Source organism: Rissa tridactyla, chromosome 14 (genome assembly GCF_028500815.1).
Source record: "Rissa tridactyla isolate bRisTri1 chromosome 14, bRisTri1.patW.cur.20221130, whole genome shotgun sequence".
Lineage (NCBI taxonomy): Eukaryota > Metazoa > Chordata > Aves > Charadriiformes > Laridae > Rissa > Rissa tridactyla.
The window spans coordinates 10,970,305-10,994,231 of record NC_071479.1 but is presented as its reverse complement, the minus strand read 5'-3'; the positions used below and the strand labels follow the sequence as shown (position 1 = coordinate 10,994,231).

Sequence of the window (23,927 nt, the reverse complement as noted above, 5' to 3'; positions counted from 1 at the left end):
GTGCGAGAGGCTGGTGCTGCCGTCTCGGTACAAACAGTAACGAATCTGCGCTCTGGGGATGTCGGTGGGGCCGAGGGGCCCCGTCCCCACGCCTGTCCCCGTCCCACCCCTGTCCCCGTCTCACCCCGTCTCCATCCCACCCCCCCCGCCCGGCTCCAGCTGTACGGCAGCCTCCTGACGGGCGCCGCCATGACGCCGTACGGCGGCAGGAGCCCCACGCGGGGGCCGCCATGCTGCGTCGCGCATGCGCGGTGGCCGGCGGAGCGTCTCCATTGAGAAGAATGAGGAGAAAGGGGCGGAGCCAAGGCGTGAGGAGCCGCCGAGGGGGCGGGGCTACGCTCCGGGGCTCCGGCCATGGCCACAGTGGATGCCGAGGTGAGTGAGAGCGGCGGCGTCCATCTGCCCGGGCGGGGGGAAGGAAGATGGGGGAGCGTGGAGTGGTATCGCCCAGGGCCAGGCGGGTTCTGTCGGAGGCCGGGAGGGGGGCCGTGCCCCCGCCGCCCCATGGTTCAGTCCAACTCCTCTGAGGGGAAGAATGTGGGAGCTGCTGCCATTGTGTGTAGGGGGGCCCGGGACTCTGTATAAGTAACACCCCTCCACGGTGAGTCAGTGGTATGGGCCATACAGGTTCCGGGGTTCCCCCCCAATGGGAGCGAGTGCGTGTGGTGGAGGCGGGGGGGGACATCCATGTTCCGGGGCCCCCCATGCGGCGGGGCGGCGGGCGGCGCTGGCGCGGCTCCATCCAGAGTCCAGGGCCGGCCGGGCGCGGCGGCGGCGGGCGGGCCGCCGCTATGAGCCATGCAGGGTCCCGGGCGGCGGGCAGGCGCCCGCGCGGGGGCAGGCATGAGGCATGCAGGGCCCTGGGCCCCCGCCGCGGCGGCGGGGCGGCCCCGGCCCGGCCCGGCCCCCGGCCCGCCCCCGGCCCCGGCCCGGCGCACCGGCAGCAGCGGGCAGCTCGGCCCCGCGGCGGGGCCCGGAGTCCTCCGCACTGCCCTCGGAGGCCCCGCGGGCGGGAAGCGTCGGTCAGGCGGGCCGTGCCGGCGGCCGCAGCCTCCGGCTTTCGAGGGAAGAGGGGCCGAGGCGGGGCCAAGTCGCTTTTGAGAAGAAAACTCTTGAGCTTTTCCTCAGAAGATTGAGTTTTGCCTCAGAAAACTCTTAATTTTTTCTTCAGAAAACTCCGAGTTTCCTCAGAGGGTGGGCGGCCCGGGACAGCAGCCCGGTTCCCCTGGGTTGCCTCTCCTCTGGCCTTCCCTCGGTGCTGCCTGCTGAAGGGGGCCTGGACGCCGGCCCTGGGCATCGGGCAGGCCGCAAGGGTGTCCTCGGTTGAAGGAGCGAGGGGGGAAGGCTGCGGCGAGCCCCGGAGGGGCAGCAGCAGCCCCTCGGGAGTGCGAGGGACTGGCCTCCTCCACGCAGCTCTGTTCCCCTTAGCGGGAGAGTGGTTTGAAAGGCCCCGAGTGCGAGGCTTGAGGAAATACTGGAATCGCACCCAAAATCCCCAAAGAATATGAAGTTTGCCATATAATGACAATTAGCCGTAATTAGCCAGATCTGTAAATGTCTCCAAAGAGTACAGCACACAGCTCAACCGCCCCATACAATTATGCGAGTGGCACACAGTGCTGAACACTTATTGCGCTTGCCGTGTTTCTTTATGCCAGACTGAAACTTCTTCCCTGCTTTTGTTAAGAGAATATGAACTCTTTTTGTAAGTCTTTTTGCCCTCAGGTAAACACTGGAATGCAGCGTGCTGGCTGCTGAGCCTTCACAGGCACAAAGAGAGCAACGAGATAACACAGGTGTACATTTCTATATGAACTAAGTAAGAGCTGGAGGTGAGTGGATGCTCTGGAACTGTAGCCAGATGCAGTTACGGATCGGCATCTCCCGGCGGCTGGGTCACACCTCGCCGTTCAGGTGTGATGGGGGGTGCTACAGCTTCTCTCTGAAACACCGCACTCAGAGGCTGTGCTGCAGCAGGGAACTTCTGCCCTGTGTGGGATAAAGTCTGTAGCACGGTCACGCAGCTGGCAACAGCAGTTCTTTGCGAAGCACTGCAAAGACAGCTTGAATTTATTACCCAGACAAGATTCCCATCATCTTCAGCATTGAGTTTTGTCTAAGGCTTTCCTTATGCCTTCTGTTTCATCACAACTGCATCTCGAGGCCTGATCCTGCTGTCCGCCCTTTGTGCTTTTGAAGAGGATCAGGTGTTAATCTTGCCCTGTGATAGAGCAATCAGCCCTCAGGTGCTTCTGTGACTCCATGGTCTGGTTTTGCCTTCGGCTTCCTGGGTGTGATTGCTTTCAGGAGGATGGCTTGGCTGTAACGGGGGCAGGAGTTGGCTCTTAACTCATCAGCTCTCAAGGCCCAGGTCAGTCTCAACACTACAGATGCACGCTTTTTATTTTGGGAAGCATCTCCCAGGAGTCCTGGCTGGGTCTGCTCTGTATGTAGAGCATTAAGAAACATTGCTCTTAGAGTCAGGCTTAATATCCACAGATGTTGCTGTGGATTATGGGGAGGGAACGGTGACTCATTTGGAGTTTAATTCCTCCCCTCCCCCATAAACTCAGTCAAATCTGAGGCCAGATCTGCCTTTGCTTATACCCCTCTGAGGCCAGAGGGGAGGAAGTTGGCATAAATCAGGCTGGAATTTAGAGAGGGGAGGAGATGCTCTTTGCTTCCCCAGTGCTTGTAGGGTAGAGCGAGGACTAACACCCACAACCGTGGTGTTCTGCCATGTGCAAGATGGAGCAGAAATGAGGGATTATTTCCCTTGGTCAAGAGAGGTGCAGAGGTGTGTTCCTGGGAGGAGATATTTGCTCTGAGCAAAGAGCAGGGTGGGAGCCTGCGGGCTGGAAGAGGGCTGTCTGTGTGTCTCCAGGGAGTGTCCACACCACCTCTACAGACAAAGTTGTTGGCAGTCAGTTAACTCAAGACTAAAAGCTTCCAGTATAGAATAGCTTCTTGCCAAATCTGTGTGTTGGCGAGTGAGGGAGAATCTCTCTGAACACTAAGTTCTTCCTGAGTTCTGAGCTGTAAACTTTGGTGGGTATTCTCCTATGGCTGCCCCGAGCAATCTCCGTGCTTTGGGAAGTGGTTGAGCTGCCGGGTAAGTAGCCATTAAGTGCCATAACCCCATTGCTGCAGAGAAGCCTGGTTTTGCTGTTGGTTTTCTTTAGCAGGTGTCTTATATCCAGCCTGGTTTGCGGCTTTTAGGTATTTCAGACGTACTGTGAATGCAGTGCTAAAGATTAAAGTTTAAGGAATTGAGTTTGTCTTACTCAGCCAGTTTTATGATAGTGCAGGTTCATTGAATTTGATGCTGCTACTCCAGTTTGCATCAGTTTAGTGAAGAGAATCAGCTGACCTTGTGTTTCTGTGTTTCCTAAAATGATCGTTTGGTGTGAGCTTGAAAAGGGAGGTTTCAAGCCATGATGTTTTTCCTCAGGCTCGTGCTAACCTCGGGAAGGCTGGTGCCTGCATGCTAAGCAGGAAGTAAGGTGTGTGTGTGGCTTTGAATGAAGTGGTTCTCTTCAGAAGTCACACTGCATTTTTCATCATTTTTTTTTTTCCTCCTATCTGTTCTGATCTGTAACATCTTTTTTCTGGAGATGCAGCTTTGATCTTTAAAGTGAAGAGATGGCGTGCAAGCCACATAGAGGACAGATTTCCCCACTGCTCAGCACCCTCAGCTGAGGCTGCATCTCCGACGAGTTCAGCACCCAGCAGCTCCCCGCGTTTTTAAAGGCGAGGACTCAACAGGCTGAGCGGTTTCGCAAATCAGGCTCGCGGTGCTGAGGCTTTGCCCTAGCTTTGATCCTTGCTCTCATCCCCTCCGCCAGCTGGTGCTGGGAGCTCTGTAGGCAGCCCCTCCGCCTGTTCAATGAACTCCCTACTGGATTAAGGGGCAACATTCACTCATGTCAAAGCACTTCCTATTCACGGGTCCCTGGCTGGAAGGAGGTTGCCGTAATAGGCCACCGAGTGCAGGAGTGATAATAGGAAAAGCCAGGACCTAATGAGCAGTGCCTTTGAGCCGTGAGTGTGTAGATGATTTCTTCAGTTTCCCACTTTCTGTTTTGCAGGTGACGTGAAATCCAGTGCTTCTTTCAGGCCTGCCCTGCCCTTCCTCCTCTCTCATTTACTCCTGCCAGCTGCTATCGCAAGTGAGGAGAGGGCTTTGCTTTCCCAGGGCCGTTGCTTTTAATACGGAGTCTGTTTCAGGAAGCTGCATCTGGAAAACTTGGTGCATTTTAAACCCCATCATCTTTCCTCCTTTGTGAGCTGTCTGGAAGCCTGCATGTTTTGATGGCTGCAGGACAACTGTTTTCCTTAGTCTCCTTAGTGCAGTAAGCGATGTTGATACTACTTTGACATGAACACAGGAAAAAGATGTGTGTTTCCAGTTGTTGTGTGAGATTTCTTCTGGGGTACCAGCCTTAACATAGTTTGCAACATTTTAGCTGTGTCTTTGTATGAAGAAAGGAGATTTTTCTCCCTTCTCTGATACTGAACACCTAGTAACGAGAGTTTATAACTGTATCAGTTAGGGGCTTTCGCACAAGGGTTACTTTATTAACATGGTAAAATTACACACTGTGGTGTCCATGACAGAATTTTACCCCGTGTCAAATGGATGCTGACATTTACTTTCCTAACGTGCATTCTCACATGCTGAACAAAGCCATGGGCTAGCGAAGGCTGTTTGGGAACTTGTCCATTTCTTCCATGTAGACAAACTTTGAATAGTAACAGAATGGGCAAATATGACTTCTGAAGATTTAAGAAAGCCTTAAAAGTGCCCTTCAGTTGTGGTAAGCTAACATGGCTGAAAAGAAAAAGCATCTGAAGAACGTTTTGTCAGTCAAGGCAGAATCAAAGGCCTGGTTTATACTTTAAAAAAAGCTCTTCCAATATAATTATGCTGACTGGCAAGGATGATTTTTTCATTTTTCCTTCCTGAAATAGTCACACTAATAAAAGTCCTTGCTGTGGATGTAGCTGTATTAGTTTAGAGGTGATTTTAGACCAGGGTAGCTTATTTTTTTGCTTCCCAAAGCAGAGGCTTGGTCTACATTTGAGAAGTTTTGCCGACTTAAGTTATCTGTCCACAAATGCAAAGAAATTGCTCTCTCTTCCACCATAGCTGTGTCAGCAGAAGTCCGGGTAGAGATGCAATTACCAGCAAAAACCCCAACAACAAGAAGAAAAACAAACAAACAAACAGCTCCTCCGCGGAGGGAACTGACTCGAGCTGTGCTGGCAGGGAGAGCTGGACGGACGCTCACCTTGCAAGCAGCTGTGCCAGCTGATGGAGGCATCAGCATCCCTTCGCGGTTCATTGCCGCTAGCAGGGAGCAATGTACCGGTCGGTACCCTGGGGTATCACACTTCCCAATGTGCAGGAGAGCAGCTGATATCGAAATGATGAGGGACTGATACTGTTGTGTTGCCACTGATCTGAAACGCTAGTCTGGAGCCTTGCTTTTTATCAGCTTGTCTAGCATTTTGTGATCTGTCTGTTCCCCTCCTGAAGCCGGGGCAATGCCGCCTGCGTGGCCTCTCTTCTCCAGAAGCTGTGGAGGGGATGACAGCAGGCCATGCTCCTCTTGCTTTTCCCTGGCAAAGTACTTGGAGCAGAGCACAGCTGGTGCCTGTGGTTTGGGTCAATGGGCCTCTGAAAAGGAGGAGGTGAAAGAGGGTTACATGTTGTGCAGGACTGAGAGGTTCAAGGGGTCCATTTGAGTGCTTCAAGACAAATTTTGCTGGAGGTTTTCCCCTCCTTGACTGTCGTGGGAGCCAAAGGTCAGTGGTGAAAGGCTCACCTTGCCGTCTGTGTCTCAGGCGGATCAGGGAGAAGTTGTGTGAGTCCATCCTCCCTCAGTGTGTGGGCAGGCAGTTGTTGATGGCTGGTGGCTGGGTGAAGTGGTAAAGTAAATCCAACAGGGAGTGGAAGTTTGCTGTAGCCCTGCTGACTTCGCTTGGCTGCCAAGCTCTGTGAAATGCATATAAACCCAGAATAAACTGTACTTATAAAAGCGCTTGATGCTGGTATTGCTGCGTCTAAAATAGAAAGGCTTTCCTGCTTTTAATTAAAAATTTCTAGCATAGGCAAAGTATCAAGGACACCCAGCATATCCTCTTTTCAAGTAGGAAATGTTCTTCCAGGAGGATTCCTGTTTCCATAATGCCCAGCCTGATCCCTGCCATTGTCTTGCCTCCATACCAGCTCGTTTTGCCTGAGTTTACGTTTAAGATACTTTGGCTTCACGGAGGAGTCACCGCTCAAACACGCTGCCTGACATTAACTGCAGACAGCTGCTGAGCAAGGTGAGCCGACGCAGTGTAGGGTTGAGCTGCTCGTGTGTGCAAGGGCCTGACTTGGGGGTGGAGGTGAGCTATTAAATATTAAATCCATCCTTTTCAGTGTCATATCCCCTTCTCAAGGGAGAGCTCTCGGAGGCAGTGGTGAGTGGTGTCAGTTTAGGACAGGGAGACAGTGAGTGGGATGGACTGGCAGAGCAGAAAATTCAGGTCCACTTCTGTTTGCATACGGCTAATCATCCTGCAGAGACAGCACACGGGAGAGGGAGGAGATGTGCAGGTGGCGCAGCTGGGGAGGAAGTAAATACAGAGCAAGATAACCAGGCTGACATGGATAAACTCAAAATAAAGCCAGGTAAGTGACTTACCCCGTTTGTTACAGGGAAATGTAAAATTATGCAAACAGGGATAAAAATAACCAAAGCAATTATAGCTTCTTGGGTCAGCTAGGCCAGTCCATGACCCAGGAGATGGTTTTGAGCTTGCCGTGGCTACAGCATTCAGAACCAACAGCAGAGAACTGGGGAGCTGAGCAAATTGAGGTAGGTGGAGATAATAGTGGTGCCCAAAGACTACACAGCAGGCCTGTTACCTGGGATTTGGGACAAAGTGCTTGAGCCAAGTCCAGGAGGCTTGTGATGCTGCAGAAAAACATGCCTTCTTGTGCCTGTCTCATTGCTAAAAAGAGGAGGAACATGGTGCTTATTCCTTCTGAGGATGGAGGACAGCCAGGATGAACCTGACCGCTTGAGTCATCTGTAGAGCCCAAGGGAGCACAGCACGAGAGCACGGGCACCTCCATGGAGAGAGAATTGCAGTGCAGGTGTCTGAACTGAAATGCGCCGTGCTTTGGCCTTGGTTAAGTTAAGAGGAAAAGTCTATGTGTTGTTCAGAGTCCTACTTCAGATTTTTGATTAATTTTAGAACTCAAGTGTAGATGTGGACAGATATATTTTAGCACGTTAACTGTCAAAAGGGAAGCCTGGTCTCCCCAGGGCTATTTATTGGCCATGACCTGCTGATGCGTTTGAATACAGCCCTGAGTGCAGTGAAATACATTTTATTTTTTTTTCCCCCTCCTTCTTTTCCTTTTTAAGCCTGAGCTCCTGGATTCTTGAGAATCTCAGCTACCTTCTTCATCTCCAGCCACACATTTCTAGTCCTTGCAGTTTCAGAGGAAGTTTTAATAGGTAATTTCTCCCAGAGGCTCAAAGCCAGAAGGCAAATTACCCAAATGTTTTATCCAACTTCAGTGGTAATTGGGGATGTTTCATACTGCTGACCCAGAGCATTCAGAAGCTATACTTAGGTTCTCTCAAAAATCATAATATTGTTTCAAGAAGTGGGAAATTAAACGTGCACATGGTGGAAAACTTAGAAAGGATTAATGGGTTTCAAAATTACATGTTTCATCCAGCTGTTGATTTGGGAATTGAAAGTATGCCTGTTGCAGTGTCAGGAGGTAGTTATTGAGACGTGACATTCGGCCGTGTGTCTAGTGAATGCAAATGCCCAAAGGCCTTTGACTTCAAAGCCGTGCCCTACCTCCAAACTGACTGGAGTTTTTGATGGTGCATTAGCTCAGCCCAGGTGTGAGCAGCTGGGCAGCGAAACCATATGTATTTTTTACTATTTCTTCCCTGTAGTTTAATTTATCCTCTCCTGATTGTCTCGGTTCCTGCGGTGTTACCCAAGGCACGTTTTTATGCTGCCCTTGACTGGAGTTCATTCCTGGTGAGTTTTGCTTTCGGCAGGAGGGAAGGGGTTTGTGGGACGGCGCTGCAGGCTGGCAGTGCTGCGCAGCTCCTGCGGCTCCACACGCCCTGCGCATCGCCAGCCATGGCCGCGTCAGGGATTTGGGGGCTGGAGAGGCAACACCTGAGGTGCTCATCAGGTGCTAAATAGGAGATGGCCCTTTAAGTCACTTGCGTTTTTAGGACCTGAGAAGTTAACTTCAGTTTTTTGATGCATTTCTTATGTCCCAGGGGCTAGGTAGCAAATTTACACCCTGTCAAATGTGGTTTTATCAGTGTAAAGAAGAGGGTTATCAGTATTCGGGAGATGAAAGCATTAACAATCAGGCTGTGAGCTGGTTTTTATGATTCCATCTAGTATCTTGTTGGCCTGCAAGTTTGAACATAAACCTCCAGATGATAACGTAAAGCATGAGTCTAAATATTTTATTAATTGAGGAGCATTATTAATATTTGATAGATTAAATCAACACCCAGAAGGCTTTGCAAAAAGCACCACTGCTGAACTGGTGACCAAGACATTAGGTGTTTTTTAATTGCAAACTTGTTTGTAATAGCTTTTTCCAACTCTGTTTTAAATGTTAAAGATCGGTGAGTTCCATACATTAGAAATCCTTTTGTTCTTTGGATCAGGAAGGTATTTTTTAGTATTGCTAGGATGCGTTGTTTCAGATTGGTGATTTAATACCTCCTTAATATGCACAGATGATTGTTTATAAGCAAGTGTCCTATGGGACTTGGAGATGACATCTGGAATATTTAATCTTTTTTGCCACGCTTTGAGGAGAAACAACAAATGTGCCTTTAAAGATGGCCTTCAGATGAGATGTAATATTCACTTTTGCAGTAGTGCCAGATCCTGTAGCTTTCAGAGTGTGCGTGGAGAGGGGAGGTGAGGAGCCATGCTGGCTTTTAATCAACATCCCCCTGTACGAGGGAGACGCCACCAGTGAGCAAACAAACTGCTACTGAGCACATTTGCTGAAGACTCGTCTGATTTGACTTCTGAGAATTGCCGTGGGGAGAGGTTAGCACAGCCTCCGGCTTGCATCCTTTGAAAAGGCCAGCGAGGGGGGATCGTATTCTGCCCTGGTTATTTCCACTTCGTTTTCTAGTCGCTACAAAGTTGTATTTCCCATCTTTTTTTAAGATTTAGACCAGGTGTTTGTCACAAACGGTGTACTCCCTGCCGAACTCCCACATTTTGGGGATTTCTTCGTCTGTGAGTTTTATATTCTCCTTCCCTATTGAAAATACCCTTCGTGCTGGTGATATGCTTACGCTCTTGCGTTTCTAAAGTTTAGCACCTTTTCTCATGCAGCTCCATGTTGATAGCACATTGGTCTTAATTTCTGGCTTTTATTAAAAACTGATTGGTTTGATGTCTTCTCAAATCCACACCTCTAGACTATCCTCATGGAAGCTGTTTTATAGACGTAATTTATCTTCTGCCCCTATGTGACAGTAGACTAATTTTTTACCTACCGCTGCGGATGCAAATGCTGGTGCTTTATGCAATTACGAGATGCATGTTATATTGTTGTTTGTCCTGGAGTCGTGGCTCGAGGTTGCCATCAGCAATGACACGCGACACAAAGATCCTCCTCGCCGCCAGCCAGCGTGCGGGCTTAAATACAGGTCCCGGTGTGATCCTGGAGGCAGCCTGGCCGCGGAGGAGAAGGTCAGGAGGTGATGAGGAATGAGGGTGATTTGTCAGGTCTGAGGCTTGGCTCGTGCTCGGAAGTTTTACCAGCCAACTTGCCTTTCTTCACCGGGGCCTTTGTTTCCAGCCACGCTTCTGATGAAAGGCAGGAACGGCAGCTCCTCCATTGGCTGCGGGAAACCACCTCCCCATGCGGCACAAGCCCTTGACGAACATGCGCTGCGGCCGAGTGCCAGTGTGGATGCGTGCCGGTGGCGGGGCTGCGCTGGCAGCTGCCAGCCCCGGGCTCTTACCCGTGGGGTGCTGGCTTCTGCCAAAACAGCCTCCTGGGACAAGGGGGGAGGCAGCATGGAGGAAAAACAGCTGGGAGAGGGGATTTCCATTATCTGCCTTGAAATGCACCTAACCGAGGCAGCTGGCAGCTCAGCAGTTTGAGTCTTTGCTCAGCGAGGGCAGGCGAGTCCCAAGGAAAGGGCTCAGATATTCTCGGTGAGCTCCCAGGAATAGGGAGGTTTGATATGGTTCCCCCCCAACGTGCTTGTGACCCAGCAGCACGGTTGTGTCTGCAGCTTGAAGCCGATGCAGAGACGCATATTTTGCAGCTGTGGCCGAAGAGCCAATTGCAGGAGGCACCCATCTATGTGTATTTATACACTGGATGCCCAGGGATATTCTAAATTCTTCTTTAAATGACCAAAAGCTCCACAAGTGGAAGTTGGCGTGGAGCTGCCAAGAGCTGCTCCTGATGCAACAGTGTGTGCTTTTAAAGAGAAATGTAAATGGTGACACGAGGCCCTGTGGTTCCTGCGCGCGTTCCCTGATGAGTCAGATATCTCCGCTTGCACTGGGATGGTAATGCTGATGCAGTTGCTGATTGCTGCCAAAGCAAGGAATCCACACAAGGAGATTAGACAGCAGTCCTTTTCCCTGCTGGGTGCTCATTAACATTTTCTTGCTGATGTATTATTAATTAAGCTAATTTTTATTGCCCTGTAAGTATAGATGGTGCTGCTTTGCAAGCACAGAACATAACCTGCTTGTTTCCCAGAGTGTCTGAAGTGTGTGTTGTGCCATGTGCAAAATGAGAGTACTGGAAAAACTGACTGTGCGGCTGAATATTGAAGCAAGGTAAATCTCTGGGTTTTGTTTTCTTTTTTTCCCCTCTTACTTAGCCGAGGCCCGGCTTCATGGCTGACTGGGGCTGCTGAATGTGGAGCTCTATGAACAGAGAGCTAAGGACCTATAAATGCCCTGTATGCAGAATTAGTGCAGACAGATAATAGGACTTAAGTGCAAGGAGAGTTTGCAACATTGACCCTCCATAAGGCAGAAGATTACATAGACTAAAGTAGAGTATTACATTAAAAAGAGTCTTGGGACCTGATCCAAAAACACAGGGAAGGGGGAGGGCCTTGCCATCAGCTTCAGTGAGAGCGGCTTGCTTGCAGTGTACCCGAGCAGTGGGGCAGTCAGCAATTTAAACAAAAGAATTGAAAGTACTGTCCAAGCAAGGCTGGTTGGCGGAGTCTGATTATGAAATTTAGAATTTTCCCCTGCTGAAAAGCCGCTGGGCCCAAGACGACTTGTAGTCTTGTTAAATGCCAATGAATTGAAATTCTGCTAATTGGCCTGGCACCGCCATTGTGGTGCTTTGTCTACCGCGAATGCGGTGGCCTTGCTGTCAGCAGCCTGCGTGCCGTAACGGTGCAGCCGTGCGCTGCCAGCGTATGCGCAGGGGAGAGGCTGCGCTGCCGTCTCCGAATTTGCTATTTCACATCAGTTTGGGATCTGTGTGTTTGGAAGTCCCTTGAGTCTGATGAGATTAGGTGCGTGCATCTGTATGGGTTGCTCTCCTGTGAGGTCTGCTGGGTGGTCTCTTCATCCGAACATGTCCCTCGGTCCCTTTTGTGCCAGTCGCGTCCCCCAGGATGAGCAGAGGCTCCCTCCCCTGAGCATCCTGGTTGAACACGGTGGCTGGGTTCTGCAGCCTGTGCTGCTCGCTTTGTCCCTGGGACAGGTTGGTTGATGTTTTGTTCCCTGTGATGCTTTTTCCATCTGTAAAATTGAGGAAATATTTTTACAAAGTTATAAGGCTTGACTTGTTAGAAGCCTTTAACTGGAAGTAGTGTAGAAATGTAGAATGTTAATTTTTAAAGGTACAGGTTATCTTCACTGGGTAAGAGATGGCAAGTTACCTAAGTCAAAATGTTCGCTCTTTTATATGCTCTGATTTATGTTCTCTAGTTCCTGGCTTCAGTCCTTGAGAACATGCGTGGATCTGATTAAAAGAAATAGGAAACTTCTAGAAGCGCTTTGTAACATCTGAACTATTTGTGATCAAAGACAGTATGACTCCAAATGCCCAGCGCCTCTTCTTCCTGATAGCAACATTGGACTTTATCTTGAAAATCTGATCTGTAATCTTTCACATGTTCTCTTATTCCATGCTTAAATTAGGCTAATGTATCCTGTTCCAGCCTATGCAATTATTAACAAACCTATGTAATTATGGCATCTACTGTACGGTCATTCTGTGCCCCTTGCTAGGAAAGATCCACTTTTAATAAACAAATGTGCTTTGACAACCTGTCACTGACTTTTCTAAAGCAAAACGTTGGGTAGAAAAGTGTCACTTTGGTGAACTCTCCCATTTGTTTGTTTACATCTGGATTTTTTTATGTGGTTTTGCAAGAGTGTGGCCATTGCAGCTGGAGGTTGAGGCCTAGTTTTGCAGTGCAGGTAAGTGGGGGAGAGCAGAGAGGGGGCTGAGAGGGCTGGAGCCCCCTAGGAGCATCCTCTGCTGTGGGCTGTGTCTCGGCCAGGCAGCCCGGGAGCGCCTGGTGCAGGTTCCTCCCGGCCACAGTCTAACTGCGGCTGCCTCTGACCTTGCGAAAAGCACTGGGAAAAGCTACGCTCTGTTGGTTGATTCAGCCGGTTTTTTTTTGGTTTTTTTGAAGGAGAAAAAGCCCTTAATATTTTGGCATGAATTCACAACGCTTTCTTTTATTCTATGCATGACAAAACCATGTGCTTACAGTCCCTTGCTCAGCCTGAGTAGGATCCACTCCTTCGTGGATCGCCATCAGGAATTCAAGGCATATCTTAAATCCTACTTAAACCTCACTCTCCAGCAGATCCACTTCGTTTGGCTCTGGGCACAAAAGCGGGAAGGAGCGTGTTATATCGAGTACTAGAAGTTACACTGCATGGAAGGCAAATCAACCAGTATTGGTTTTTTGCTCCATTGTCAGAGCTTTGGGAAGGTTTGGCCAATGTAGGCGATGGTTTCTGTTAACTGTAAATATCTCTGTGTGTTGCATCACCCGAGGAGCAGAGGAAGGAGGAGAGATGACATTACCTGTCCTTTGGGTTTTCAGCCCCGCGTGTCTCAGCATACTGATCCTTCATCATTGCTGTCTGGGGATTGTTAGCCATAGGCCACCTCTGCAAATGAATTTCCAGGAATACAGTCATTTCCCTGTTTCTTTCTACAGGAAAACTTGAATCAAAATTTTTGTTATTCTCCATGTGAATTCAGGGGCTGTTTCCCCAGGGTTAGTTGTAGAGCTAATCTTCATGCAGACGCTGCCATTATCTTGGTGATGTGTCTCCTCCCCTTAACTCACCAGCTGCACTGTGGCATTAAGCAGGGCTGTCCCTCTTGACCTGAGAATGCTGTATGCTGTATCGCGGCGTCGCTGCCTGCTGGGCTGGGCAGCATATGGGAGGACTAGTTAAAATCTCTCTCTTTTCTAATAGATCCTACGAGTTGCTTATGTGACAGCATCAGCTTCTCCAGGGATGAGGTGCCCAAAGTCACACAAAACCCCCATCCTGTCCCGACAGCCCCCCATGAGTGTGCCAAGTGCTCTGCCCGTGGCATAGGTTATTTATATGAAAGCAGCTGGACATGGGAATGAGCCCATGGAGCCTCTTGTAATGGTATGTTGTAGATCCACATCAGACAGCAGAGGAGCACAACTGCGTGCTGACGAGTGCTCCGCTCTGTAATTACATAGTGCGGCTAGACAGGTAGGTTTTGATCTTGCGAACGTTTACACATCTGAGTAATAATTACTAATATGCCCTAATATTCAGCGTTACAGGGAGAGCGGTTCATCGGTGACATAATGGCTCGGATGCTGGCTGCGCCGTGGATGTAGGGTTGCAGGTCTAAGCCCTAGATGTGTGGGTAGGTGTGAGCCGTGCCTCCATCTCGGAATGCTTCCTTGGGAAGGCTGTGCAGGTGTCTTGTACTGGTTGAGTGTGGATGCAGTTTTGCTGGCAAAATAAGCCCTCCTGAGTGAAGGAAGCTACTTCCATGGCATGAAGCCCTCCCTCCTGGCTAGGGGCTGCTGCAGCCCTCAGCAGAGCAGAGAAGCCAGGAGCGGGAGATGATGGTGAGGTCTTTTAGACAGCAGCTGCAGGTTTTCAGCCATGAGCCATTCATTGGATTTGTAGAAATAACCGTTGACAGGATGATCATGGCAGTTCCTTTGCGTGTTGAAAGCTATGACTATTAATTAAGACTATCCTGTGAGAGCTCATTTACATACAGCTCTTAGCATATACAGACTGAACCTCTACAAATCCCAATTAGCATATAGTTACAGTTAGCACTTTGTATTGGCGTAGCTAATTCGTGTGAAGACACAGGGCTTAGCCATGTCAGTATAAGCACATTTATGCTGGTGTAAATGTGGCCGTGCTGCACGTCATGCAAGTGTGTTGGCCCAAGTCATGTTGATAGAAGTGTGTTTATGTTGGTATAACTTTGAATATGATTTGAATTGTCTCAACAGAACTATCATGCTATAAAGGATGCCTCTACCAGGGATAGCTAAAAAGATGCAAAAGTTGTGGATAGACCAGCAATCAGGTCCTTGAATTAATTTACTTTTTTTAACATTATATTATTTCAGTGTTTGTCATTCTATGTGTTTGTATTCCCCTGTGTTTGGGGTTTTCTTTTTTTTTTTTTTTTTTTTTTAAATGGGTCAAATGGGGAATGAGCTATTTTGGAAACATACAAATGAAAAGCTGGGATGTTGATGCCAGTGGAGGTGAGGTTGGACCACATCCCACTGCTCGTTTGTTTTGCATGCCGTGTGAAAGGTATGTTGGTGAGCAAAACAGGAAGGCTCAGAGCGTGGAGGAGGCAATGATTCTCCCAGAGTTGTGAGGAGGCTCACTAGGAGGCATCTGAGCATTCATACCCGACTTGTTTGGAAGGTTGCAGTCACAGTCTTGGTCTGTCAGGGCCTTTGGATTAAATTGCAGTAAAATCCTTCTGTTTTCTGAGGTCTGGATTCTCACCGTGCGTTATGGCAGGCTTGAGAGCGTAGGGCTTGGCCATCTGTTCCCAGAGCAAGGCGGTCTCCCGGTGCTGTGATCCTCAGCAGCTCTTGTAACTTCTCCACCTTTGAATTTTAATCCAGAGGGTGGAGAAATAATGTTCATCCTCTTCACTGCTTGGTTTGTAACCTCTGTAGGTGTTACAAGTGCAGAGCCAGGCTTTGAGCCTTACTTCCTTGAAGCTGGTACTGCCTTTGCTAGCCATCATGCTCATTTTTGTAAGCCACCATGAGAATTTGTCTCTTTGTCAGCTTCACTAAAGCATTTGCTTAAGCTTTGAAAAAAAAACATTATTTTTTTTTTTTACTTTCATACGTAAAGCCAGATGCCTCCAGGACTTCCTCTCTGTTACTTCTGCTTACTTTGTGTGAGTGGTTTTTAATCCCATGCCAGCAGGGTGTAAATGTCTGTATAGCAAACATGACTACTGCAAGTGGCTGGCTTCTCTTAGGTACCTCTCAGACCCTTCTGGAAGGGTGTAGTTTGTAGGCCGAAGGTTGAAAGCCACTGGTGTGGGTGATAGGAAGACCAGGCACAGGGGGACAGTTCCGGCTAAACGAAAAAGGACGCCCTTAAACAGTGTTAGTTGGATCCTCGTGACCAGCGTGGGGCAAAACCAATCCGCGTGCGTGTGAAGTATGAGGATCTTCTGAGCTCTTGCAAAGTTCTCCACTATCGAACCTGGTGCTGCAGACAGCATGACGCAGGGAGCACAAACCACCACGGATGGATCTTGACAGTGGGCTGCAATCACCCAGAAGCCTGCAGTTTACCATCCTCCCCCTCCCCACGCTCCAGTTGGTCATATTTACAACTGGGGCACTGTGCACACATCTTTGTGGTGTCTCCATGCTGAAGGTGCTAGAAGGACCAAAGGAAAGACCCTTAACCAGTCTGCTTTGAGGATTATTTTCTAAAGCATCCATATTCATTGCAACCATGTGGGCCACTCTGATAAGCCCTGAAAGGTGCCTGGAATACAGTGAGACCCCATTAAGAGACTAATTTTGTCTGCCCTGCCCCAGTGAACTTCTGGAATTTAACCTAAATTGGATTTGTCCAATGAGAGGTACTCTGACCACGTCTCCTTCTGCAAAGACAACCTGTTAGACATGCAAGCAGGGATTTATTTTGCTTTTACGGAGAACTCTGTCCCCTAATTCCTGCCGTGAGGTCTTGGACTGCAATGGCATATTTGTGCTGGGCATGAAATACTGGATTGTGAAGAGGAGCAATGCCTCGGTCAGTCATGGGGCTCCTGATAAGAAGGAGACATGGGGCTGAGCTGCTGTAATTTCTTCCTGAGATGATGGACTTTCTAAATTATCATTCTGCCCGTTGGAGATGGCACTTCCCTACTCTGAGAGAGGTGTCTTGGGCCCATTTTACATTCTTGCCATCTCCTTGATGGCATCCTTGGTGGGGCTGTGGAGCCCTTTTGTTCTCTGGCCCAGTTTCTAGCATTTGCTGCTCCAGCGACACTGTCAGACCCAGAGCAGCGGGATCCTGGTGCTAACACAACGCTGTGGTTTGAAAGAAGGAAGCAGAGCACAACAGGTGACCACCAGCTTTTGTATGAAATGGTCACGCCTTGAGATGGGAAGGATGAACGGCAGGTTGTGATATCTCGTAGTCTTGTGACTGGCGTTGTTTTCATCATAAAAGATGAGAAACAGTCTTGTGTTACCGCTGCATTTGTGGTTTGTAATGTTGCTGGGTTATTTTCCTTTTGCGGAGTACGACAGCGCAGGTTAGACTGCGGCTGTGTATCCATTGAAGCCAGGGCAATAGCAGGCGGCATGGCTGCTCTCCTTTGTGAGGAAATAAATAACTATTTCAGTGGTCAGCAACTCCTGCAGTTTTGCAGGCTCCTCTTTAGAGCTGTGCTACCACTGGACTCTCCTTACAGCCCGGATGCCATTCAGCTGTACGTTTGGAGGGGGAGAGAAAAGGGCACCATATTTCATACCAGAAAAATGCAGGTATTGCGTGAAAATCATTCTGGTAGGCTGCAAAACTCAGGAGCCCGCTGCCGCTCTGCAGCGCGGTTTGTGGGATCCTGTCAGCTGGTTTGGCATTTTGTGGCATTACTATAAATGGTGATAGTAATACAGTATTATGTGTTAACACTCTTTGTTCCTCCTGAATGCTCTTCCATGCTTTGCCACGATGTTGCAGACTAGACTAACAGTGCAAAAGCCACCTGTAGGTGCTCTGTGGGTAAGAAGAGGAGAAATCCTTTTCGTATCTTGGGCGTACATTCCCACAGCTTCCTGCTGTCCCAGACACTGATGAAACAAAGGCCCAAGTGCACTGTCTGTAGCTAGAGGTGAAAACCTCAGTAGGCTGCTCCACAAGAAGTCCGACCCAACTGGCAAGTACGATGGAGGTAACTCATTATCTGCTGCCTTTCGTCTGAGCATCCTTCCCAGACCTCTGAAAGCTGCTGAAGACTGAGGATGTTTTGACCACGTCCTCAGATGCCTGCGTTTGGTGGCAAATGGAGTGTGACGAGTGAGTACCAGCCATGGGGTTGATCCTGCTTCCAGCGGGTCATCCCTTTTTGTTTAGATATTAGGCTTGAAATCTTGGGTTTTTTTCAAGCTAGTGTGATCAGAGATGCTCAGTCTGCAAGATTTGGTCATCATTATACAAATATTTTCCTTCCTGGGACTAGTGATCATGTCAAATGAAGCGAGAAGCCTCCATGCCCTGTGTTCGTTGGGAGTTGCTGGTCCCCCATACTTTCCTAAGTCATGCTGCCTTCTTCTCTTGGCTTTCTTATGTATTTAGTATTGTTTAGACCCTGGCAGCCTGCCTAGCTGAGGTCACAGCCACACTGCAGTACATTGGTGGAGCTGCCCCAAGCTTGATACATCTGCGGCATGTGCAGAAAACATCATGGGCTCCAAGGGTCTTGGATTTACTGTGCTTCTGCAGCTCGTTGGTACCGTGTGTACCTCCTTCTTCTGTGCCAGTGGCTGACACTTGATGTGGAGGATACAGCATCCTGTAGGCCACCTACCTCCTCTAGCAGCAGAAGCAGTATTATTTATTAAGTATTGCTCTGTTCTTTTGGTACTTCTAGGCTGTTGTGAGAACCCATGGATGAGCACTGCAGGTACCAGAGTTTCTAGTTTCTGCAGTACTAGATAGAAGGTTGCCACTGCACTAGGCTTGCATTCCAGCTGCGTGGTCTCCTGCAAATTTCTCTTTTCATACCAATGAGTCTTTAAAGGGAGTCTGCACTGAGGACATACAGAGTTTTCGGCAAGGCTGATTTTCCTCTGCTGCACTGTGTTGGCACCACTGGACTTAACAGCGTCGCCTCGGGGTCACAGTGAAATGCACAAGAAGAGCCTTTGGCTCGCATACTTGCATCATGTTTAGTCCATGAAAGAGCAAAGAAGTGCATTTCCTAGGATGAAATGATTAATTGTATACACAGGGTATAGAGGTTCTAATATCCACAGCAGGGATATTAGAAAGGTGCCATCAATTTGCTGCCACGGCGTTGTTAAACACGCTTTGGTTGGTATTTCTGAGGAGGTCAGCAAACAGCGAGGTGGGTCAAAGTGAGCCAGCCAGGAACGGTGAGCATTTAAGGAAGGCAGCCCCACTCTGCTTCTTCCCTACGAGTGATTGTTTGAAGGAGAAGGGTTTTGCTTCCTCTTTTCTCTCTCATCATCTTCATCCAGCTGCAACTTTCATGCTACTCGTGACAAATGAGGAGTGTCAGAGGTGGATTTCACCACGTCACATACCATCTCCTATTCGGTAAACTAGTCATACGCCACCATACTCCTCTGTGGGAATCTCTCTGTCCTGGCTGCTTTTTCAGCCAGGTTGAAGGCTGGGTGGGTTTTTAAATGATGATATTTTAAAATTTGAGAACAGCTTTGATTTATTGACCTGCTGCCTCTGTGACTCAAGCTGTCTGGGCTGGCATCTGGAGATAAGAGGCTGTTGAGTAATTGCTTATTATTGACTGATTGCCAGCTTGGGCTGTTTGCTTGAAGAAGAATCAATAGCAGTCAATCTTCAAAGTCTAAACTCTCAGGGAGTATGACTGGTTTCCAAATTGGGAATGACAGGTCAGGATAACTCCATATCTGATATCCCAACTTCATGTTTGGGTGTAATCCTGCAATGGAGGAGGAAGTGCAGGACATGATCCTCCTGCATCAAGGCTTTCACGCATCTGCCTGCTCTAAAGCCTGGGATTTTTCTTTGCAGGGATTTTCAGGGGCAGATCCCACCCTCGCTCCAAACCTTCCTCCGAGAGAGAAGCTGGAGCAGCCTCAGCACCACCTGAGATAGTGGGAGGCGAGGGCAGGATGAGTGCTGGCATCGTTCAGTGAGTCCCCAAAGGATGGAGCAGGGAGGGGTGGATGAACAGCCTGTGCTATGACACATCCAAACCAACCAGTTTGGATGCTTTATAAATAAAACAAAGCGTCTATTTTAATGCATGGTAACAGAGATTTCCTTTCTGTGGGTGATTCTATTTAGGTGACAACAGAACAAAATATCCAGTGTCACCATACGTTTTATCATTCCTTATGGAGACTGTCGCTATGGTGAGCGTTCATTTTAAAAAGCAGACATAGCCCTTATTTAACACTATCATGACACGTTGCCTTTTTTGTGGATTCACGAGTAGGGCTTAAAACATACAAGGGGCTTCACGGCATCAAAGACATTCAAGACTTCTGACTTCTTTTTTTTTAAAAAAAAAAAAGAAGATAATGTTTAGATGTTTTAGATGTTTTTTAAAAAAAAAAAAAAAAGAAGATAATGTTTAGATGTTTGTAATGGCTGGGGTGAAGTCTGGTGACTGGATTTGTGAAGCAATCTCACACCTTCGGCTGCAGCCCACTCCGGATTTTCCCCAGCGCTGAGGGGCTGCAGCCTGGTCTCGATGTGTCCTAGACTCAAGCAGGGTTTCGAACTTGAAATAAGAGCCTTTGGGGGGAGGGGGGGGAGGGGAAGGCTGGATCTCTATCAGCTACAAAGAGCAATTAAGCAACAGGACATAAAATAGATAAATGGGAAGGGGAACGGCAGTACCCTGGTAATGTGGGAAGATGAAAATGGAAGAGTCCATTTCTAACGTATAAATATTTGTCCTTAATTTTGGAGCTTTATTTTCACCGGGAAAGCTCTGATTCAAGGTTGCATCGTTTGGGGTGAGGGAGAAATACCTCAAATAGAGCAGTTTAATCTACAGTGGTCTAGGAGAGAATGGACAAGATTACTTGAACAGCCTTGTTTAGATACTGGATTTGTTGTCTACTAGCAAATCCTCATTTGCATGGGTGCTTAATCTGTGGAGTTAAATGTGTCTCAGGATCTGTTATCTACTGTGCTGCAGAGTTGAGAACTAGATTTTTAAAGCTGTTCCTTTTCATTCGAATGTTCCCCCTCCCCGCCCCCCCCCCCCCCCAAATTATCTTCCTGATTTTTTTAAAAAGCAAAGATAAGCCAACAAGTGATACAAAAGAAAAATCTGCCAGTGAGAAGAAGCTGTTTTGGATTTAAGATTCAGTGGATGAACTGTCCACCAGCTTGTAGAGAAAAGCCAAGATCAGACATTTAAAACGTGTGTCGCAGGGAAACCACTACCCCCCCTCTTCCTGCAAGGGCACATTAACGTGAAATCTTTAAACCTCGTTGGAGGTGGAGGGTTGGGCAGGGATCCTTTCTGGAGCTCGAGGAAGGGCTTAGCTCTTATTTTGGGGGCTGTTTCACTTTGCCTGTAGTCCTGAAATGGCATTTCCTCATGTCTGCAGCAGCCCTCACTTCATGAAATGGATGCAACTGCTGAAAAAAGATCTCGCGTGAGCATGCTCACTGGAAGATTAATCCTTTAGAGGGAGTTGGAGAGTTAAGCTACTGTAATTTCTCTGCAGTTGGCTGCAGTAAACAACTGCTCTAAAGACACGAGGAAAAAAATTGACGGAGGTATATGGGATTAATGTACATATCTTTTTGTGTTTCTACTTTAAGGTTGAGGGTTTGATAAAGGTTTTTCTCTTAAGAGCTGGGGAAGAGGGATCTGTGTAATGATTTTATGGGTGACCTTCATGTTGTGGTTTCTTTTTTTCCTCCAGGCCAAAGTAATCCTATTTCTGTGCAAGGCCATACTGAGGCACGGGCTGACTTTCTAGAGCTGGGGTAGAGCACCAGGGTGACTTCGTGTTGAGTTAAATGCTTATACGAGGTGAGGCCTGCTGCACGTTGGGCTTTGTTGGCAGAAGGGAGCTGAAAACACCTAGTCCTGTTTAGTTGTGATCAGAACCCAGTGGGACTCGATATATCATGCTTCTGTTGGAAAGAAAAATCTATAAAGAGATTAGGTTTGATTGCCTCCAGAATAATAGTCTGTTTGTTTGTTTTTTTTTAATTATTATTTTGCTCCCCCTCCTCCCCATGCCTGAGGAGCTGCAAACCTGTGTCAGATGGGGGAAGGAAAATACTCGTTGAGATATTTTGGTTTTGCTTTAAAGGATGATCACTTCTCGCGTGTTGAGGAGGGAATGCCTTGCCAGCGAGGTAAGTGTTGCAGGCACACGGATTGCGTCAAGCTGAACCCGAGCCCCTTCCTTCCCAGTTGCTGCTGTGGGGTGCATCCTGGAGGAAGGAAAACCTCTGTTAGTTCCCAGTGAGTGAACAGCGTTTTATCTACTCGCCTCCAGAAAGCGTGGGTGAAGGAGGATGTGATTTACCACCCTTGATGCTTTATATCAGCTCCCTCCGAATACTTACAGCACAAGCGATGGAGGGCCAAGCTGGGGGCTCCCAGGGCGTCAAGCAGAAATACCTGGCTGGTTTGATTTGTCTCAGGCTGCTTCAGCAGAGCTCATGAGCTGGGAGAGGCAGTGCTCACTAACCACGGCTTGCGTCTTTACCTCTTAAAAACATCTAGCTAATCCTTCTGAATGATGAGGAAATGGAGGTGAACTGTCAGCAAAACTTGCCTGGCTTGGGGTGGGGGGGGTGGTGAAGGGCATCGTTTTGAGTGTTGTTTGCCTAACTGGGAATAAACGGCTCCCCTTGAGCTCGTGTTGGTAGAGATCAGTCCTCAGCAAGTCCCCGGGACTGTGTACGAGTGGAAGAAGGGCACACCCTTCCTCCTTCGAGGAGTGAATAATAACAGATGCAACTCTGCCTGTGCCACTGAAAATCTGTGTGTTGTATGGCTATGAGAGTAGCCCTGGCGTTAGCTGGTGTTAAATTTATGTCCAACAGCAGCAGGATCTGTTTGCGACGTTGTGTATTGGAAAATGGCTTCGTGTTTCCTTGGAGTGGCATGAAGAAGGGAATAATGATTCAATAATTTTGCAAATATCGGTGGCTCCCACTAGATTTGTCCTGTGGTATCTGTCAGCTTACATGCGATACACAGGTGGATGCTAATGCTGTCGGATGAGTTCAGAAGGGCAATTCTATTACAGACTTGGCTGAGCTCGAGATGCTGCCTATTTGAAGAATATTTTGCCACCCCGATGTTGAGGTTTTCTGCTTAGTCCATGCTTTTCCCCTCCTTTCCAGAAGCTCTGGCTAGCACAGATTGTCTGTTCTGTGGATGGTTTTAGGGAACATTGATGGCTGTGTGCGTAGGGGGAATAATTAGCTACCAAATGCAAATAGATTGTTTCTTGCTGTTTCAAAATCATTGTAATTTCTATTGAGGGTGGGTTAATTATATCTTCATTTTGATGGGTGTAAGGAAAATGATAGAGATATGGCAATACAAATCTATATAGGGAGGGACGTTGTTTTCAGAACACTGTTTTGGAAATCGTGAGAACAAAGATTTGTCTCTTGGAGGACCGTGGTTCTGTCGGGATCCAGCGGTGTTGCATGTTTCTCAGCGGTGGATGAGTATTTTCTATTTCAAATCTTTATCTTATGCCAGCGATGTATCTGTCACCACGACAAAGGGTCTTCAGTTTGGAGGAAGATGATGGCATTCTGGTGAAAGTGCATTTATTTGGTTGAAGGGCTGAAGTGTTTTGAAAAGCAAAGGTGAAAGCAAGAAAGTTAACGTATACCTTAAAATTTATTTCTGATCAGGGTGTAAAAAAAAAAAAAAATATATATATCTTTAACCTAAAGCACGTGGATGAGGGGCTTTTTTACCAGCACAGGACCGCGAGGTCCCGTGGCAGCAGGACTGGTCTGTACGCTGAGACAAGGTGCTTGTCCCTGGCTCTTCCCCAGTGCAGGTCATCGCTGTCTCTCCCTTTTGCAGTGGGTGACATTAGGGAGCCTGGATCCATCATCTCATTCTTTATTGCAACCTCACTGGGAAAGGGAGTCACTTTCATCCCTAAAACGGCTGGACCAGCTTTAAACTTTTTCCTTCGGTCTCCAGTACCAGGGCGGGCATCTCTGGCACCAGAGAACAGGAGAAAGGCTCAGCAAAAGGACAAAGGTGACACTGTTTTCCTTAGTGCCATGCCTCTTGGCTCGAAGCCAAAGAGTAAAGCCCTCCTCCTCTTCTTGTTTGAGTGTAAAATGGGGAAAATGAGATATTTTCAGTGGCTGAGGAGAGCCCCTAGCATGGAGCACCGAGCTTCAGCCTTACTGAGCCTTTGGTGGCCTGGGGACCTTGTGCCTCTGGACTGGAGCAGCTTTTGCAAGAGCCTCAGCCCACGGCCGCTTCCCTCCTGCGCAGGGGGGCTCGTCGCTGCCAAGAAGGTGTTCAGCTCCTCTCCAACAAGCCCTGGAACCGATAAGTCTGAAAGGGGAAAAAAAAAATAGCTACATCCAAATTTAATTTCTGTTTGGTTTAAAGTTTGTGGATGTGTTCTCGGGCTCTG

At 48.3% G+C, this 23,927-nt stretch overlaps 1 protein-coding gene across 4 annotated transcripts in view; it reads left to right on the top strand.

Annotated features, from left to right (window-relative positions):
- The first annotated feature begins 325 nt into the window (after positions 1-325).
- Positions 326-23,927, top strand: part of EHMT1 (euchromatic histone lysine methyltransferase 1) — a 123,525-nt gene continuing 99,923 nt past the window's right edge. The window contains exons 1-2 of one of the 4 annotated variants that reach the window (XM_054220337.1): positions 20,627-21,063; positions 21,213-21,322. Coding sequence is in view for 1 of the 4 variants with exons in the window: in XM_054220334.1 (XP_054076309.1) it covers positions 355-375 (21 nt within the window). In the remaining 3 variants the exon portion in view is untranslated. Of the gene's footprint in view, positions 376-20,626; positions 21,079-21,212; positions 21,323-23,927 lie in introns of those variants that run through there. The other 3 variants (XM_054220338.1, XM_054220334.1, XM_054220339.1) reach the window with 3 other exon arrangements.